Source organism: Galeopterus variegatus, unplaced genomic scaffold, assembly GCF_000696425.1.
Source record: "Galeopterus variegatus unplaced genomic scaffold, G_variegatus-3.0.2 Scaffold3233, whole genome shotgun sequence".
In the NCBI taxonomy this organism is placed as follows: domain Eukaryota; kingdom Metazoa; phylum Chordata; class Mammalia; order Dermoptera; family Cynocephalidae; genus Galeopterus; species Galeopterus variegatus.
The window spans coordinates 118,857-137,124 of NW_007729344.1; the positions used below are offsets into that span (position 1 = coordinate 118,857).

General features: G+C 34.6%; 1 protein-coding gene across 1 annotated transcript in view; it reads left to right on the forward strand.

Annotated features, from left to right (window-relative positions):
• LOC103600122 (chromosome unknown open reading frame, human C18orf63) overlaps positions 1 to 18,268 on the forward strand; it is a 33,092-nt gene that overhangs the window by 4,588 nt on the left and 10,236 nt on the right. Inside the window, exons 4-10 of the mRNA XM_008584353.1 lie at positions 4,892 to 5,003; positions 5,590 to 5,631; positions 7,180 to 7,256; positions 9,824 to 9,933; positions 12,430 to 12,526; positions 12,636 to 12,718; positions 13,940 to 14,123. Of these exons, the coding sequence (XP_008582575.1) occupies positions 4,892 to 5,003; positions 5,590 to 5,631; positions 7,180 to 7,256; positions 9,824 to 9,933; positions 12,430 to 12,526; positions 12,636 to 12,718; positions 13,940 to 14,123 (705 nt within the window). The remainder of the gene's footprint in view (positions 1 to 4,891; positions 5,004 to 5,589; positions 5,632 to 7,179; positions 7,257 to 9,823; positions 9,934 to 12,429; positions 12,527 to 12,635; positions 12,719 to 13,939; positions 14,124 to 18,268) is intronic.

An 18,268-nucleotide genomic window follows, 5' to 3' on the forward strand; every position in this document is an offset into this window, starting at 1 on the left:
TATATTCTGGATATTAATCCTTTGTCAGATGTATATTTTGCAAATATTTTCTCCCACTCTGTTGGTTGTCTTTTAACTCTGTTAATTGTTTCTTTTGCTGTGCAGAAGCTTTTTAGTTTGATATAATCCCATTTGTTTATTTTTCCTTTGGTTGCCCATGCTTTTGGGGTCGTATTCGTGAAGTCTTTGTCCAGTCCTATTTCCTGAAGTGTTTCTCCTATGTTTTCTTTAAGAAGTTTTATTGTTTCAGGGTGTATATTTAAATCCTTAATCCATTTTGAGTTGATTTTAGTATATGGTGAGAGGTGTGGGTCTAGTTTCATTCTCCTGCATATGGATATCCAGTTCTCCCAGCACCATTTGCTGAAGAGGCAGTCTCTTCCCCAGTGAATAGGCTTGGTGCCTTTGTCAAAGATCAGATGGCAGTCAGTATGGTACTGGCATAAAAACAGACACACTGATCAATGGAATAGAATATAGAATTAAGGTAAGTTTTTAAAGGGATAATAATTCCAGATGTTGTTTATATTGATTGTATGCTCAACTTCTCTCATCAGTGAATAAAAATCGTAGTATCTTTCTCATAAGTTTTTGCTATGACTGTGAAAGAACCCAACAATTTTTTCCAAACAATTATTTTGTGCACATTTAGTATTGAAAGAGGAGAAGAGGCTTATTTTTTGTTGGATACTTTATTGCAGGCATTTTCTGTGGCATAATCTCATTTGTCATTTACATTTTCAAATAAGTGAAATTTTTACATATGAAGAAAGTGAAACCAAGAGAGGTGAAATTATTGCTTACATCATATAGCTAATATGTGGAGGAACAAAACATTATAGATTGTACTCTCTATGGTGATGAGCTTCTGGATCTTAGCAATGAAAAAAATGAATACATGGGCTTTAGTGCCTCTCCGAATCTCAGTAAATCGTCATGGAGCCTTGGCTAGAGCTCTTTTTATGCCTCTTCATGTAACTCTGAGGCACTGTATCATTAGTTACTCTAGCAGCCTGTCCAGCCATCACTGCGTGCCTCTGTTTCTGGACATAGTGGGGTTTGGAATAATGAGGTTTCTGGTCATCTCCAAGATGAGATGCTGCCTTTAGGTTCTAGGAGAATAATAAAGTTTTGATAACACCTGATGGTGCTTTGCAATTCCCTGAGAAATCTTTGAATGACCTGAACGCTGGTTTTAGCTATCAGTCACAATCTGTGGGAAAACAGTATTGTTTAGAAGCAATAAGGAAGAATTATGGTTAAATCTTTTTGCTGAGACAAGTCTTTGGTCATCTAAGGATTCTGGTTATCTTGAAAAGGCCATTTATGAGCTATGAGAACCAAGTTTACAGTATATCATTTGCCTAGAACCTATTTCTTTCAGCAATTTCTACAAAATTCTATTCTCTACTGTGGAAAGTATCTCATGGTTTAGTGGAGACCCCTTTGCTGTCTTACTGGCTGTTCTTGGAGAATTTAATCTTCTTATTAATATATTGATTTTAAAGCCACAATGCTGTAAAATCTGTGGGTCAAAATTGTATTATTTTTGAACAAAACCATGACAAATTTTACAAAGAGAATAGATAAAATATGATTTTTAAATTGAATTCTAAAGATCAAAACAGTTATTTTCTGTGTGGAAGAATAGGTAGCATTTCAGTATTGACGTAATAAAAGAATGTTTATACTAAGCATCATTTTATATGTACCTTAAAATTATAAAAGTGAAAAATTAAGAAAAATATTATCCACAGTCCTTACAAAAGCTAACTAATAAAATGCTTACACTAATAAAAATGCTTACTTTGTGCTGTGTTTTCTTTCAGTCTTTTATTGTACTCCTTTGATTTCATTGGTGCAAGGTGTCACATTTCCAAAATATTTAAAATCTTTCTATTTATAGTCTTATGCTTTTTCCATTTATCCCTGTTTCTTATTTCTAAGCAAACTTGTTTTGTTCTCTTCACTGGACTTCCACATCCTGAGGTTTTTTTTAATTCCTAAGCTTTCTTCCAGCTTCACTTGCTTTCCTACCCTCATTGAGCCTACATAGATATGCTAAAGTTTTCTTTATGTGGATACTTTTTACATAATAATCATAGTCAGCATATGTTAATAATCATAGTCAGCAGATATTTATTGAACACTTATAATGGGCTAAGTACTCTATTTGTTTCTGGGGATAAAGCTGTGAACCAGATAAAGTCCCTGCCTTCAGGAATCTTCTGATAGGAAAAAATCCCCTCCTTCTCAAGTTTTTGCAAGAATTTGTATAGAATTTTTGTTATTTTGTTCATAAAATTTACCAGTAAGACTATCTAGACCCTAGCTTGTGGGAAAGTTTTTAACTACAATTTCAATTTCTTTAATAGTTATTCAAGTTATCTATTAAGCTATTCAAGTTATCAAGTTATTTTGAGCTATTCAAGTTATCTATTTTAAGGAATGTGACTATTTCATCTAAGTTGTCAAATTTATTAGCATAAAGTTGCTTATAATATTCCCCTTTTTCTCTTTTCTGTAGAATCTGTAGGGATGCCACCCCTCTAATTCCTGTTATTGATAATGTATGTGTTTTTCCCCCCCTCCCTCAGTCTAGCTGAAAGAACAAGACTTTGGTTTCATTAATTTTCTCTATTGTTTTACTGTTTTGTATTTCATTGACCTTTGTTTTGTTCTTTATTATTTCCTTTATTCTGTTTACTTTGGGTTTAGTTTGCTCTTCTTTTTCTGGTTTCTTAAGGTGGAAGATAAAGTCATGGATTTGAGAATTTTCTTCTTTTTTAACATAGAGACATTTAGTGTTATATGTTTCCTACTAAGCACATGTTTTGTTTTGATTTTCTTCAGTTAAAAATACTTTATAATTCCTGTTTATTTCTTCTTTGATCTGTGGGTTATTTCAAAGTATGTTATGTAGTTTCTAAATACTTCAGGATTTTCCAAGTATCTTTTTTCTATTGATTTTTAATTTAATTGTTGCTAGAGAGCATGTTGTGCATAGCTTGAATCTTTTTAAATTTATTGGGAGTTGTTTGTGGCCCAGAATAGAGTCTGTCTTAGCAAATGTTCTTTTCCCACTTGAAAAGAATGTGTATTCTGTAAATGTGTCAAGTATTCTGTAGATGTTAATAGGGTCACATTGGTTGATAGTGTTAGTAGGTCTACTATATTCTCATTTATTTTCTGTTTACTTGTATCAATTATTGAGAGAGGGGTATTCACATCTCTACCTGTGCATGTGGATTTGTCTGTTTCTTCTTGAAGTTATATTAGTAGCCCTCAGACAATTGCAGAGATCTCTCCAAAATGAGGCTGCCCTTGGTTATTTGGAGGGGGCTTTCTGGAGGTGTAACTGATTTGTAACTGCACATCCTGTGAGCAGTTTTTCCTACAATGGGAGTCACCCAAATAGAGAAGGTGGTACAGAATTTGTTCCCTACTTTAGCTGAAGTGATAAATAACACCATCTTTGCTCTGCAGAACATTCAAGTCACCAGCCAGGATGGTATGGTTGATAGAATTGCCCCAGACTTCCTCCTTGCATGCAAAGGCTGAATCTGTGCTGATATATCCTGCTATATCTGGATTAATTCCCTAGGCCAAGGAGAAAGTCACCTAGCAAAGGTCGACCCTGGTAGTTTATGGATTTGTTCAGCTGCTTGGGTCTGGGCCCCTGGGGCCATGTTTGAGATCAACATTGCAGGTTGACCTCATCCTGCTGCTTGGAGTCTTACTGGTAGTAGCCTTAATTAAATTCTCTGTGAGAGAAATTGAACAGATTTAATCCCATAACCTGCAAAGTGTTATTCAGTTGTGTCCTGGAAACATTCGCCAGAAGCCAAAATCGTGCAAAAATGAGGGGTGCATAATATTGGGAGACAGTTCTCCTTGGCTCCTTCACTTTTCTGCATGTTTTTCTCACAGAGGCAAAATTTCTCACAGCCTTTTCTTCTGGACTGTGTTTTCAAGGATGTTTACACAGCAAACAGCCTTGTTTCTTTCCCAGCCTTGGGTAGTTTCCTCACATGCATGTGCTAATCTATAGTTACTCTAGAGGGAGTCTCTGCTGATCTCCAGAGTCTGATCTCTGTGCAGCTCTTTCCTCTCCAGTACTTTACCCCTAAAAATCTAGCTTCCCTGGTCTCTCTGGACTTTCAGCTCTGTCTCCTCAATTCAGGGAGACTACCAAGCTCTTCCTGGATTTCCCCTCCCTGCACTGCAACGTGGAAACACTCTAATCAATAAGCTGGGGAAATCATAAGACTTTTCTTTTTGGTTTCCCATCTCTTGAGGATCACTCTTCTTTGTTGTCTGATATCCAATATTTGTGAACCATTGTGTTATATAACTTGCCCAGTTTTTACACATTTCAAGTGGGAGGATAGATCTGGTTCCTATTACTTATTGGTCAGAAGTGAAAGTCCTGATTTTTTAAAGTAATTCTGTAAAAATAGAGATACTCTGTTGATTGCATATGTGCCCACATATGTTTTTAATCATTTTCCAATGTTGAACTAGAGTGAACAATAATGAAAACTATTACAAGATCATTCGGTCTGAGTTCCTTTGTGTGGAGCAGAATACAAAGTAAAGTTGAAGGTTCTTAGCAAAGGAGCTCTCAAGGTTGAGCCTTATTGGGTCAAGGAAAGATGGTAGAGTTTGACTATGGTAGTATGACAATAGAAGTAGGTTTGAACTGAATATCTTTTAACACTTATTTAATTTTAAAACTGGATAGAATTAGCTGTAGCAGTGACTATAATTTTTATCCAGAATAGCTCAGTTTGTTGGGTGGTGATCTAAACATGCAGTCATTTCCTATGAGTTTATAGGGACATAGCAACTACTCTAAATTTGCCCATATTTTGTCCTATCATATTTTTAGATGGAGGCTCCACAAAGAGTAATTCCTGTAATTCTTGAAAACTGCCTTTCATATTCATTCGTGGCTAGACTTGCTCCATCCTGGAACAGAACTGGCCATCTCTTGGTACAAGGTAACTTTATCTCTTTCAGTTATTGGGGCTTTCTGAACGAGATTACTTTTGTTATATGCATGTGTTTTTAATTTCAAAATATACTATTTTTAGAAACTAGTTCTTAAAACGGTCCCAACTAAGCATTCTCAAGCAAGCCCACAACAACATAAATGTTATCTCCTTACTTTGAGATACATCCAGGGACATGTTGATGTTTCTTTAAATTTTTTTTTTTTATGTTATACTTGATACTTAGAAAGGAATAAATATTAATTATGAAACATTATGATAAAATGAACACAAATTGCCAATGCTGTTGGAACTGAAAGGTTATGTTGAATTTTTGTCAAGATCTGACTGTTTTCTAAGTATTTTATAGCAGGAGATAAATATATGAGGGAATAATTGGGTATTTCTGTCCTTTTAATTGAAGAGATATTTTGATTTGTTATATTTTTCTCTGAACTGTCATCAGATATTTCTTGTATAACAACTGCATTTGAAAATTTTTTTTAGCTTTGATAATTTCACATAAATTTTGTATTTATCAAGCATGATTATTTATGAGTTATAATAATATGGCATATCCTGTGAATTTTTAAAGGAAGAGATTTTCTTTCTCAGATGGGAAAGCAAAATGCTGTTGGTAAGTAAAAATGTGTAAGTCAATAGATAAAACATTGATATAATTAACAGTTGTTTTAAGAAAACTATGTTACAGATCATTGCATTGTTATCCTGATGATTAGGTTATATCAATTTAATCAGATATTATTGTAATCAAAATTTCACCTGAGAAATCACTTCTGATTCAAAATACATATTCTACCTGTATGAGAAAAATTCACTTATCTTAATTGGAATAAAAACCTATATTTTTATTTTCTCTACCTAAAGAAAATTATGATATTGAAGGAGTTTAATTCTGCAGGCATTTATAATGTATAGTTTCTAGAACCATATCATCAAAAATTCTTCAGTACTGATGTAGGTCAAAGCCTTATTTCTTAAAAGAAGAATATGACTCTTTTTCTCCTTTAAAAAAATTGTCTAAAGAGACACAGATGATCTGAAGTGTAGAGTTTACTATATGGTCTAATTGAATTTTTTCATCTATTTGCATGGTTGTATTGGAGGTAGACAGATTCCTAAATGGCAGTCCAGAGATAGCAGATAGGTGGGAGTCCAGAGCCTACAGTAAACATTAATCAATTGTGGGAGCTTCCCCCATTTGGGCATAGCCTTATGTAATCCACAACTACTGGATCCAATTGACTCTCCAGCTGAAACTTGTTTTCCTATTTGCAGTAGTTTTGTATTTAAATTGTGCAGTGGCAATCACTAGGCTCTCGCTCTGTCTGGATGAACGGGTTCATTACCTAAATTTAGTTTCATCCCCAAACTCTATCATGAGACTACAGCTGTAGATATTAATGATAATCAGCTCAGGACAGCAAAATTCCTCACTCCTATGTTAGATTTCTTTCTTTTTTTTTTACTTTTATTAAAATGTAATATACTGTAGCAAAACTAACAAATTCTAAGTGTATAGTTCATTGAATTTTCACAAACTAAAAATATCCATGTACTTTGATCCATCAGATCAAGAAATATTATCAGTACCCCAGAAACCCCCTCATGCTTTCTTCAGGTGCTACCCCTTCCCAAGGTCACCACTATCCTGACTTGTCAGAAGTAGTTTTGTTTATGAAAAAGCATGATAGAGACCTCAGGGCTCTAGGCAATCTGGACTGTGTGCCTGTATATTTGAAGAGGTTAGTAAAACATTACTCAAGTCAGAAGCATGGTGTAGTACCTCTCCAGATTTCAGAAGAGGGCAGCCTCCTTATTTTTACATATAATAGATGTCAGACTTGTATGAGGTATTTCTTGGTTTTTCCTCTTGATTGTGAAATGTCTCATTTTTCTTATAACACTGTCCTACAACACCTCCACTCTTCAAGAATACATATCCATGCTATATCATACCTGTGCTTCTTTTAGGTGTTTCACCTGTAGACTGTCAAATATTATATGGTGATTATTTGATTTTTATTGTGTATGGAAAATATCTATTTTTACTTAGTTTTTGACTTGAATAAATTAAGTAAAGTATTTTCTTTTACTACTGAAATAATTTGATAAGATGGAGCAATAATTATAGCTAGTTCACAGTTAAATATTTTATTTTCAGTATTAGACATCAATGTAACAGAAACTCAAGTTTGTCTAAGTATAGAAGCTTGCACAGTCAGACTGCCACCACCTGAGGTACCACATATTTTGATTTCTAGAGTGTACTATATTTACTATATACTTAATATATTTATTATTATTAACATGCTATGAGGTTTTAATTTTTGCCATGAAAGTTGATAGGAAGTAGTGGAAAACCACAGACCTCCCTTGGGAGATCAGGTGCTGTTCCCAACAGGACAAAGAGAATGCATAATACCACTCTTTGCTGGCAGGCTGGCTCCCAAGAGGAAGAAGGAGGAGTTGAGCCAAGCATACCTGGTTATTCACCCCAGTTTAACCAGCCACCTAAGTCACCCCAGCTGCCCTAGGGAGGAATTAATGATGGGCAGAGCAACACCAGAAATATGTGTTAGTAGAGCATTCTTGACATGGCAGGAAACACTAGAATTGGAGCAGACACATTCCTCTCTTCAGTTTAGCATTATACACTCAATACGTACTTGATAAATTAAATCAGTTCCCTAAATCATGTCTGGTTGCAACTTTGTCCTCTCTTGGATGCTTTCAGTGAGTGTACTAATGGCACTCAGACTCAATTATGTCATAAACTGAACGTATTTATTTGTTACTCTTCCGTACCCCAAATCTGTTCTTTTGTGTTTATTCTTTTTGTTACTGGCATCAACAGCCAGTAAGTTACCTACGTGAAGACTTCAGAGGCATCCTTGCTTTTCCTCTTCCTCGCTGCCTCTATCCAATTCGTCTCTAATAGCCTACCTTGGTCTCTGAAATAGACTCCTGTCTCCATTTCCAATGTTATAATTCAGACTCCCTTCTTTTGCCTGTATTGTTAAACTATTTTCCATATGGGATTTGTTTCTAGCCTTTCCCATTCTAGTTTATTCTCTAATTCTTCCTCAGAAGTGTTAACAGCGTTCTCTTTCTAAAACAAAGATCCCCAAACTAAATATCTCTAGTACCTCAGAATTGTCTAGATAAAATTAAGTCCAAAGTCTTTGCATTGGCATTATATGGAGAAAGTAATATTTATCAGCATGGTCACAAGAGGACACTTTATAATATTTGCTAAGTAAATAAATACGAGGGGTTAGCAGTCTCTTGGGGAGTATGGTGAACAGTTGGGTAGTTTGCCAGTCTCTAGAACAATCTGCGTTGAGAAAGACTAGTATAGACAATAAATGCTGGTACCATGGAGATCCCTGCAGCGGTTGGCTTGAGCCTCTGAATAGGGTAGAAAGTACCTGGAAGGATATCAACTAAAGCTATCTAAGTAGGTGTATATAGGAATGCATAAACTGTGAACGTTTGAACCTGATACTTACCTCCTTTGAACTCAATTTTAGGTTCTGTTTTCCCTCAGTTTATTCACTCACCTGTACCCAGTGTTTTCTGACATTCATAGCCATGCCTGCCCTAACCATTTTTTTGTCACTCAGCTTAGGCAACAGATCTCTTAAGCACAGTACATCACAGTGCAAGATTTATCTCTTGTGCACAGGGCAATATGTATCCTTATTCCTTCTGAGTGTCCTTGCACTCTTACCTTACAATGTAACTAGCACATCTTATCTTCCTCTTCCTACGTTAATGTTTTTCTGCTTATCCCTGCTCCCCCATTTCCATCAGTTTTAACATATGCTGTAGGAATTCAGAGAAGGATCAGGCACCAGACATAGAGGACATGGGTCTAGATGCAGGCCTCTAATGCTCTTATTGATAGGAGTCGGATAAACCAAAGTGGGGCAATGCTTTAAGCAAGTACTGTATATCATTAAAATGCTAAAGACTTGTCCAGGCAATAAAAAGTTGCCCAGTTTAGCTGGAGTTCCTTGAAAAGTAGTAGACAGTGAGGTTAGAATATTGTTTCCTAAACAATGCTGTGATGATAGATTAAAAAGGGAGTGAGGGATTGTGAACCATTCTCTTTATTCTTAATGTAGTGTCTTTTTACCCATTAATACTTTATTTTTTGCCTCCCTTGAGGTCTCTCTATATCTTTGACTAACTGTAAGAAAATGCCTCCTGGGGAGACTTCCCAGGGTAGGAGAATTGTGGGTGGCAAACTCTTGTTGGCTACTTAAAAGCTTAATTGCCTGATAGGTAGAGAACCTGAGGAACAGGGAAGAAAGCATTCTAGGATGTGGGAAGGGGCTATAAGAGGACGATGGAGCTCTGTCCTCCCCTCCAAAATACCAGATAAAATTATAACTCCCTTACTCATCCTTCACTTAAAAAAAAAAAAGTCAAAAAATTGAGTTAAGAAGCTATTCTTATAAAATGTAAATACCTTCCTTCGTAAGGGATTCAACTTCCTGCAAATTAATATAATCAAAAAAACTGAAAACCAGTTGCAATAAGTACAAAATAGAAGTTTGGGTTTGGAGGATAAGAGGGAAAGCATGACATACTTGATATACTTTATAGAGGAAAAACAGGACAAGCTGAAACATTGATTATGTTACGTAAAGTGGTTATGCATGATTCAACGTAACTTAATTATTTAAAACTACTCTATAACCAACCGTGTGTGTGTAGCAGATAATGTATTTTTTAATGTTTCTTTTCCTTTGTCAAATTATTTGAGGACTTATACATTTAAATCTTATTTCTGTTAAAAGCTAAAAGAGTTCGATATTTCTCAGAGTGTTATAAAGGATTTTTATACTAACAAGAATGCTGTCATTGAGAGACATTCCATTTTAAGCAACTGGTGCTACGTTTTGCCAAGGTGAGATTTCAATTTATAGTATCTAAGGTAGATTCAAAATAGTAATCTTCTCTTATTTTTCTTCTTTAACATTGTATGTGCAAAACTATAAACCATTTTGGTGAATTTAAAAAATTGAATTATAACTGTAAAAAGATATTAAAACAATATTGTCATACTTACAGAAGCCATAAAATTCCTTTATCAAATTATTAAAATAATTTTATTATACACATACATTTTTATTAGATATAATTTTTTAAAACAGTAAAAGTTCTAGATTTCCCATTATGAAATGACTACTACCATAATAATGTCAACAAAACCTTATAAACATACGTGATAGTTAATGATTCATTATAAGTTGATATGAGCTGAGTTTTAAGTTTGTACTATCTTCAGGAAAAAATGATTTGTTACTAATATAAGCAAGACCATTGGGATGAAATTTTAACTTGCTTAGGAAAAAGAACTTTAACATACACATAATAATAGCATACACATAATAGCATACACATAATAATTTAGTCGTTGGAGAAGGGAAGCAGTAGATAGAGAACATAGATTTGACTCTGATTTATTCGACTCTTAACAGACTTTTCCCTAAAGTCTAACAATTACGAGTCATACCATCGTGTGGCAAAAATTTATTAGTCATTATTTTGTTTATAATTGGCCCATTGTTTGCACCAATTCAATTTAGTTTTCCATAACAATTCCAGTTTTTAAGATTTAATACAGATAAAGGCCATGTGTGATAAGCCCACAGCTAACATCATACTCAATGGTGAAAAGTTGAAAGCTGCCCCCATAAGACCAGGAACAAGATAAGCATGCCCATTATCACCTCTTCTATTCAACATAGTACTAGTTCTAGCCAGAGCAATTAGGCAAAAGAAAGAAATAAATGGCATCTAGATTGGAAAGGAACAAGTTAAATCGTGTGTGTTTGCAGATGACATGATCTTACATACAAAAAACCCTAAAGATTCTACCAAAACTTGTTAGAACTGACAAATGAATTCAGTAAAGTTGTAGGATACAAAATCAACGTACAGAAATCGGTAGCATTTCTATACACTAACAGTGAACTACCTGAAAAAGAAATCAAGAAAACGATTTCATTCGCAATACCTACAAAAAAATAAAATACTTAGGAATAAATTTAACCAAGGAAGAGAAAGACTTATGAAAACTATAAAACATGCATGAAAGAATTTGAAGAAAACACAAATAAGTGGAAAGATATTCATATTTATGGACTGGAAGAATTAATATTGTTAAACTGTCCATACTACCCAAAGTGATCTGCAGATTCAATACAATCCCTATCAAAATTCCAAAGACATTTTTTCACAGAAATAGAAAAAAACAATTCTAAAATTTGTATGAAATCACAAAAGACCACCAATAGCCAAAGTAATCAGTCAAAAAGAACAAAGCTGGAGGCAATACACTCCCTGATTTCAAACTATACTAAAAATGCTCAACATAACTAAAAATCAGGGAAATGAAAATTAAAACCACAATGAGATATCACTTTACACCTATTAGAATGTCTATTATCAAAAATACAAAAGATAAGTATTGGAGAGGATATGAAGAAAAGGGAACTCTTGCACTGTTGGTGGGAATATAAATTCGTCCAGCCATCATTGAAAATAGTACGGAGGTTCCTTCAAAAATTAAAAATAGAACTACCACTACTGTGTATATGTACAAAGGAAATGATATCAGTATAGCAACAAGATATCTGCACTCCCATGTTGATTGCAGCATTATTCACAATAGCCAAGATACAGAATCAGCCTAAGTGTCCATCATTGCATGAATAGGTAAAGAAAAAGCAGTACATATGTACAATAGAATAGTATTCAACCTTTAAAAGTAAGGAAATCCTACCGTTTGCAACAACATGGATGAACCTGGAGGCCATTATGTTAAGTGAAGTAAGCCAGATACTAACGATGAAAATACTTCATGATCTCACTTATATGTGGAATCTAAAAAAAAGTCAAACTCACAGAAGCATGGAGTAGAGTGGTGGTTACCAGCGGGGTGGGGGCAGATTGGGGAGATGTTGGTCAAAGGATATAAAATTTCAGTTCAATAGGAAGAATAAGTTCAAGAGATCTCTTGTACAATATGGTGACTACAGTTCATAACAATACATTGTATTCTTGAAAATCACTAAGAAAGATTTTGAGTGTTCTCACCACAAAAAAAATAAGTATGTGAGGTAATGTTAATTAGCTTGATTTAGCCATTCCATGACGTATACATGTTTCAGAACATCATGTCATGACAATAAATACATACAATTTTTATTTGTTAGTTAAAACAAAACAAAACAAAAAGATTTAACACAATGCATGTTTGAAACTAGGAGCAAGTGATTAGCTTGTTACTTATAAATGAGTAGTGAGACAGCTGCTGAATCTTTTTGAATCACAAAATTAACTTATCAAACTATATTTAAACATTGGCTCATAATATCTTACAACTCATTTTTCATAGTATGAAAATGGGACAAATAATAAGTATTCTTCATACCACTCCCCCTGACTGTCCTTATCACACATATGAAGATTTTCAGACGTACTGGAATGACCTGGTAAGGACTAGAAAGATATTTTACATTAGAAGTTATCTGATTTTATTTTTTGTAATTTTACCTAAGTTTGGCTTTCTCCAGAATTTTAAATTTTGTGCTTAATTTTCAGTATGGCTGTAAACTTCCAGATTGTGGAAATGTTGAAATATACTGCAGCATCTCCTTCAAAATGATCAGAGAAAGGACTTTCTCGTATCCTTTATGCACTACTTGTAGCAGATGCCCTGTGCCCACCTCATGATGGAGTCTTGCTCCCACACCCATGTCGTCATCATTGTCAACCTTCTCTATGTCTGAATGAAACTACTGTTCCTTCTACTTCTTATCTGCACAAGTGTTTTTTGTTTTGCTTAGAATTTCCCTGTGTTTTCATTTTAGGATGAGCTTAAGGATGATTTTCTCTCTTCAGACACTATTTCAGCAATTTAGAGAACAAAATTTAGAATAGACAGAAAAAATGTTTATATGTTTCGTAGAAAGTAAGAACACAATCATATGATTCTCCTTAGCCAAGAGCTCCCTCCAGTGGCACTTTGTATATTATTGACAGACTTGAATTCAAGGACTAGGTTGTTCAACAAAGATTTTTCTTTTTTGGAAGATTATCTAATTTTACAGGCAAGCTTAGAGGATTTGACTTGCCCTTAATGAACCTCACTGATTTAAGAAAATGTCTTTCTTAATGATATTTTTAAAAAATCTACACACGAAAAGTGCACAAGTGTTCAGGTGAAACTTAAATTTTAATTAGTACTGACTTCACCATTCCTGTCTCTTAGTTTTTGTATTCTGACGTGCTGGACTTTAAAAATGAGAGGAGGAGGAGCCATAGTGTTCTTTCTGAATTCTGTATTTCCTAACCCAAATCTTAATAGTAAAACTGAGGTTTACACATGTTAGTTATTGCCTTTCATTAGAAGCCAAGATATTATTCCAAGTTTTCAGAATATTTTTCATCAGAAAAAGCAACTGCTTTTCTCAAAGAACTGCTTTTGGAGCTTGAACTCAATCTACAAGTATATGTGTTGTTTTTCTGTATCAAGTTTTTTACTGTTTCTGGGAATGCAGCCTGTCCTCTGTTTACTATAACATTTATTTTTATTATCTGTAAGAGTCACAGTATCTTCCTTATAAATTATTTTTTGAGTATCTCAGTTTGCCAGTTCATTTAAAAAGCCATATAATAAGGATATATAATGACTTGTGTTGCTTGTGAGTGTTAAAATAGGAGGAATGAAGATCCTGTGAGAAAGCATGCTTTTCAGCTTCAAATAGTATCAAATTAGCAATATAAAAATAGTATTTAATTATGTGTGCCTTTTTAATTTTGCTATTTTAATACTTTTAAAATTCAATAGAAATTTTTATCTTTTATGTACAAAAAATTTGACATTGTTCTTTAACATTGTTCAGATACCCTCTCAGTTGCATCAGAAGTCAGCCAGTACAGTTCTTTCCAAGGGTAGATTTGGAAGGTGTCTTGAGAACTTTTCTTTCAGATTTAAAATCTAAACTGCCCCATATATGTGGATTTCCCATAAAGATGACAAATAAACCATGCTACTACACACAAGAACTAACTAAACCTCATATACAGGTAAGAGATTTCTCGTCTTGTCTAGTTCTCTAAGACTTACCATCCACATGTCTTACTTGAATCTCTTGCCTTCTATGGTGAATACCCAACCCATTGCCATTGTGCAGTAATTCTATTCAGTATTTTCCTAATACTATTTGTTATTATTATTGTACTTAACCATTTGTCACTGTCATTTGTTATTATTGTATTTAGCAGTGATTGTTTAATGAAATGTTTCACCCACATCCAGGATATAAATGAGTTGGGTTATTAGAGATTAAAGAGAGAGAATTTTGTGAAGAGTGTTCATTTGGAGAGACTGTACTATCAGTACAAGTTCAATTAAGTGGAAGGTGAGGTGCCTGCCCCTTACCACAACAGGTGGGGGTTTCTGTGGAACCAATCAGAGCTTAAAGTGCGACTCCTGCAGCATGAGGAAGGCAGTGGGCTATCGTCTGGCTCCTGTCTGACCTCATTAAAGAAATTAGTGTAACTGGCTGTCTACCGATAGGCACATTAAGGAAGAAATGGCCATTTGGGGATTTACCTTCACCCCAGAGTTTGTCAGAACAAACTCTGAAACTTGAAATCAGGACAAACTTAAAATCAGTTTCAGAATTTTGATTTTTACTGATGCTAGAAACTTTGGGGGAAAGAGGGATGTTTCCTGCTGGGTTTGTCTTCTGCATTTAAAAAATCCATTATTATGGTGACATATAGCATACATGTAGAAAAGTACATACAGGCTGGCCAGTCAGCTCAGTTGTTTAGAGCACAGCCTTATAACACCAAGGTCACAGGTTCAGACCCTCATACCAACCAGCTGCCAAAAAATAAAAATAAAAATAAGTACATATGTGTACAGCTTGATGAATGTTTATCAAACACCCATGTAACCATCACCCAGGTAAAAAATAGAACATGGCCAGCCCTTTAGGACCCTCCTGCTTGCACCTTCCTAGTCATAACTCCCTCCTCCCGAAAGGTAACCACTATCCTGACTTGTATGGGAATTCTTCCTTGCTTTCTTTGCTTTATCAACTAAGTATGTATCCTTAAACACCATCTTTCAGTTTTGCCTGCTTTTGAACTTTGTGTAAAAGAAGTCTTAGATTGTGTTTTCCTTTGTGTCTGACTTTTTAGGTTCAGCATCATTTTTATGACATTCATCCACGTTGTTCCATGTAGTCAGTTCGTTTTTACTTCTGTGTAGTATTTTATTATATGCTATATTTTATCCAGGATATTATTGATGGATATTTGGGTTGTTTCTGTTCGGGGGCTGTTGCTACTGATGCTGCAATGAACATTCTTGTGTGTGTCTCCTGGTGCACATGTACAGGAATCCTCTAGGAGTGGAATTGCTGTGTATAAGTGTACTTCAAAAAGTTCATGAAAAGGGGCCAGCCCCGTGGCGCACTGCTACAGTGCGCCGCTTGGGAAGCGCGGTGGCCCTCCCGCCGAGGTTTCGGATCCCACATGCAGACGTGCACCGAGGGTTGCGATCCCGTGGCTGGTCCCGGTCCGGTACGGGCGCGACACTGAGGGTTGCGATCCGTTGCTGGTCACGAAAAAAGACAAAAAGGAAAAAAAAAAAAAAGTTCATGAAAAGATTTGTATTATCTTTTAATTCTATTTTTCTATGAACTTTTTGAAATACCCTCGTATATCTACAATTTTTGTAGCTTTGCCAAACTATTTTCCAAAGTGGTTGTACCAGTTTCTGCTTTCCCTTCCCCCAAAGCAGTGCAGGAGAATTTATGTTGCTCCACATCCTTGTCCACATGTGGTATTGTTGGTTTTTAATTTCAGCCATTCTGGTGGGCGTATTTATTATCGAGTGTCTTTCATTTGCATTTCCTGACTGTTAATGAAGTGGAACACCTTTACATATATATATTGGCCATTTAGATATCCTTTTTGAAGTGCCTCTCATTTTTCTACTGTTATGTTTTTTATTTTAATTGATATGTAGGTATTCGTAACATCTATCATGTATGAGTTCTTTATCAGTTGTATGCAATTATCTTCTTCCATTCTATGACATATTTTCTCACTCTTAATGGTGTCTTTTAATTGGCATAGAGTCTTAATTTATAGTCAAACTTATCAGTCTTTTTCTTTATGGTTGGTACTTTTTGTGTCCCGTATAAAAAATATTTTTGTTCCCCAAAGTCATGAAGATATTCTCCTACAGTATCATCTAATAAGAGGTTTATTGTTTTCCATTTACATTTAGGTATACAATCCAATTAGAATTTATTTTTGTAATATGGTGTGATGTGGAGAAACAAATTTCTTTCATAATATGGATATCTGTTTGTTCAAGCAATAGTTATTGAAAAGGCTATTCTCTACACAAGTTTTGCAATAGTACTACCTTTGTCATAAATCAGATGTCTTTATGTGTGTGATTTTGTTTCTGGACTCTCTGATCTCTTTCTCTATTTGTTTATTCTTGCACCAATTACCACACTTTTAGAATTATCTTAATTAATTAATCTTAAATTTCATGTTTATTATAAATAGTGTTGTAATAATATTAAATTTTATAAGATTTTTGATATTTGGTAAAGCATCGTAGCTATTCTTGATCCATGCATTTCCATAAACATTTGTTTTCAACTTGTCAAGTTACACACACACACACACACACACACAAACACACACACACACATACACAGAGCCTGTTGAGATTTTGATTAGAATTTATTTGAGTCTTATAGTCCATCGATAGTGTATATTTCTCACCACATTAAATATATCTTCTTTAATTTCTCTCAATAATAGTTTATACTTTTATGTATGGGGTGTCTTGTGTACTTTTATTAAATTTATTCGTAGGTATTTGATATTTTTTGATATTATTATGAGTAGTATCTTTTAAAAATTTTTATGTCTGTAATTTCAAAATTTTTTCCAATTTTCACTATAATTTTTCTTTTCATCATGAGTTACTTAAAAGTGTATTTCTTAATTTCCTAAAATATGGGAATTTTCTAGTTACCTTTTTCTTATGTGTTTCTAGTTAAAATGCATTATGATCTATCAGTTGTTGAGAGGTATGTTTTGATATCCCACTATGATTGTGGATTTGTCTACTTTTCTTACTTTCAGCTTTTGTCTTATGTATTCTAGACCACTATATTAGATACATGTAAATTTAGAGTTTAGAATTATCTTCCTAGTCAGGGGCCAATCCCTCCTACGAGTAGTTGGAGAAAGATGGTACAAAAACATGGAAGTCCAGACATTAGGGGCTATAGGCAAGGCCATTTCCTTAAAGGGACTGTGGGTGGACAAATACCAATTGACATCCCTATGGCAGTGAGTCTTAAAACTTTGTCCAGACATAATATTATTAAAAGTTTAGTTGATGGCTAAGTCTGAATCTAAGGAATTTGGATGAAGATAGGTCTTTATTTATTTTTAGTTTTTTTTGTGTGTGTTTGTGGGTAAATTAATTTGTTTATTTTTTTAGCTCCCACCAATAAGTGAGAACATGTGGTATTTCTTTTTCTCTGCCTGACTCGTTTCACTCAATATTATTCTCTCAAGGTCCATCCATGTTGTTGCAAATGGCAGTATTTCATTTGTTTTTATAGCTGAGTAGTATTCCATTGTGTAGATATACCACATTTTCCGTATCCACTCATCCGATGATGGACATTTCGGCTGGTTCCAACTCTTGGCTATTGTAAAGAGTGCTGCAATAAACATTGGGGAACACGGATATCTTCGACTTGATGATTTCCATTCCTCTGGCTATATTCCCAGTGGTGGAATAGCTGGATCATATGGTAATGGAATACTACTCAGCTATAAAAACGAATGAAATACTACCATTTGCAACAACATGGATGGACCTTGAGAGAATAATATTGAGTGAAACGAGTCAGGCAGAGAAAAAGAAATACCACACGTTCTCACTTATTGGTGGGAGCTAAAAAAAATAAACAAATTAATTTACCCACAAACACACACACAAAAAACTGGGGGTGGGGGGTGGGGAAGAAGATATAACAACTATACTTTCATGAAGTTGTTACAACAAGCAAACAGAAAGAACATTCTTGGGGGGAGGGGAGAGAGGGAGGAGGGCAGGAGGTGTCGGTGATGGGCCATAATAATCATATACAGTGTATATTGACAAAATAAAAAAA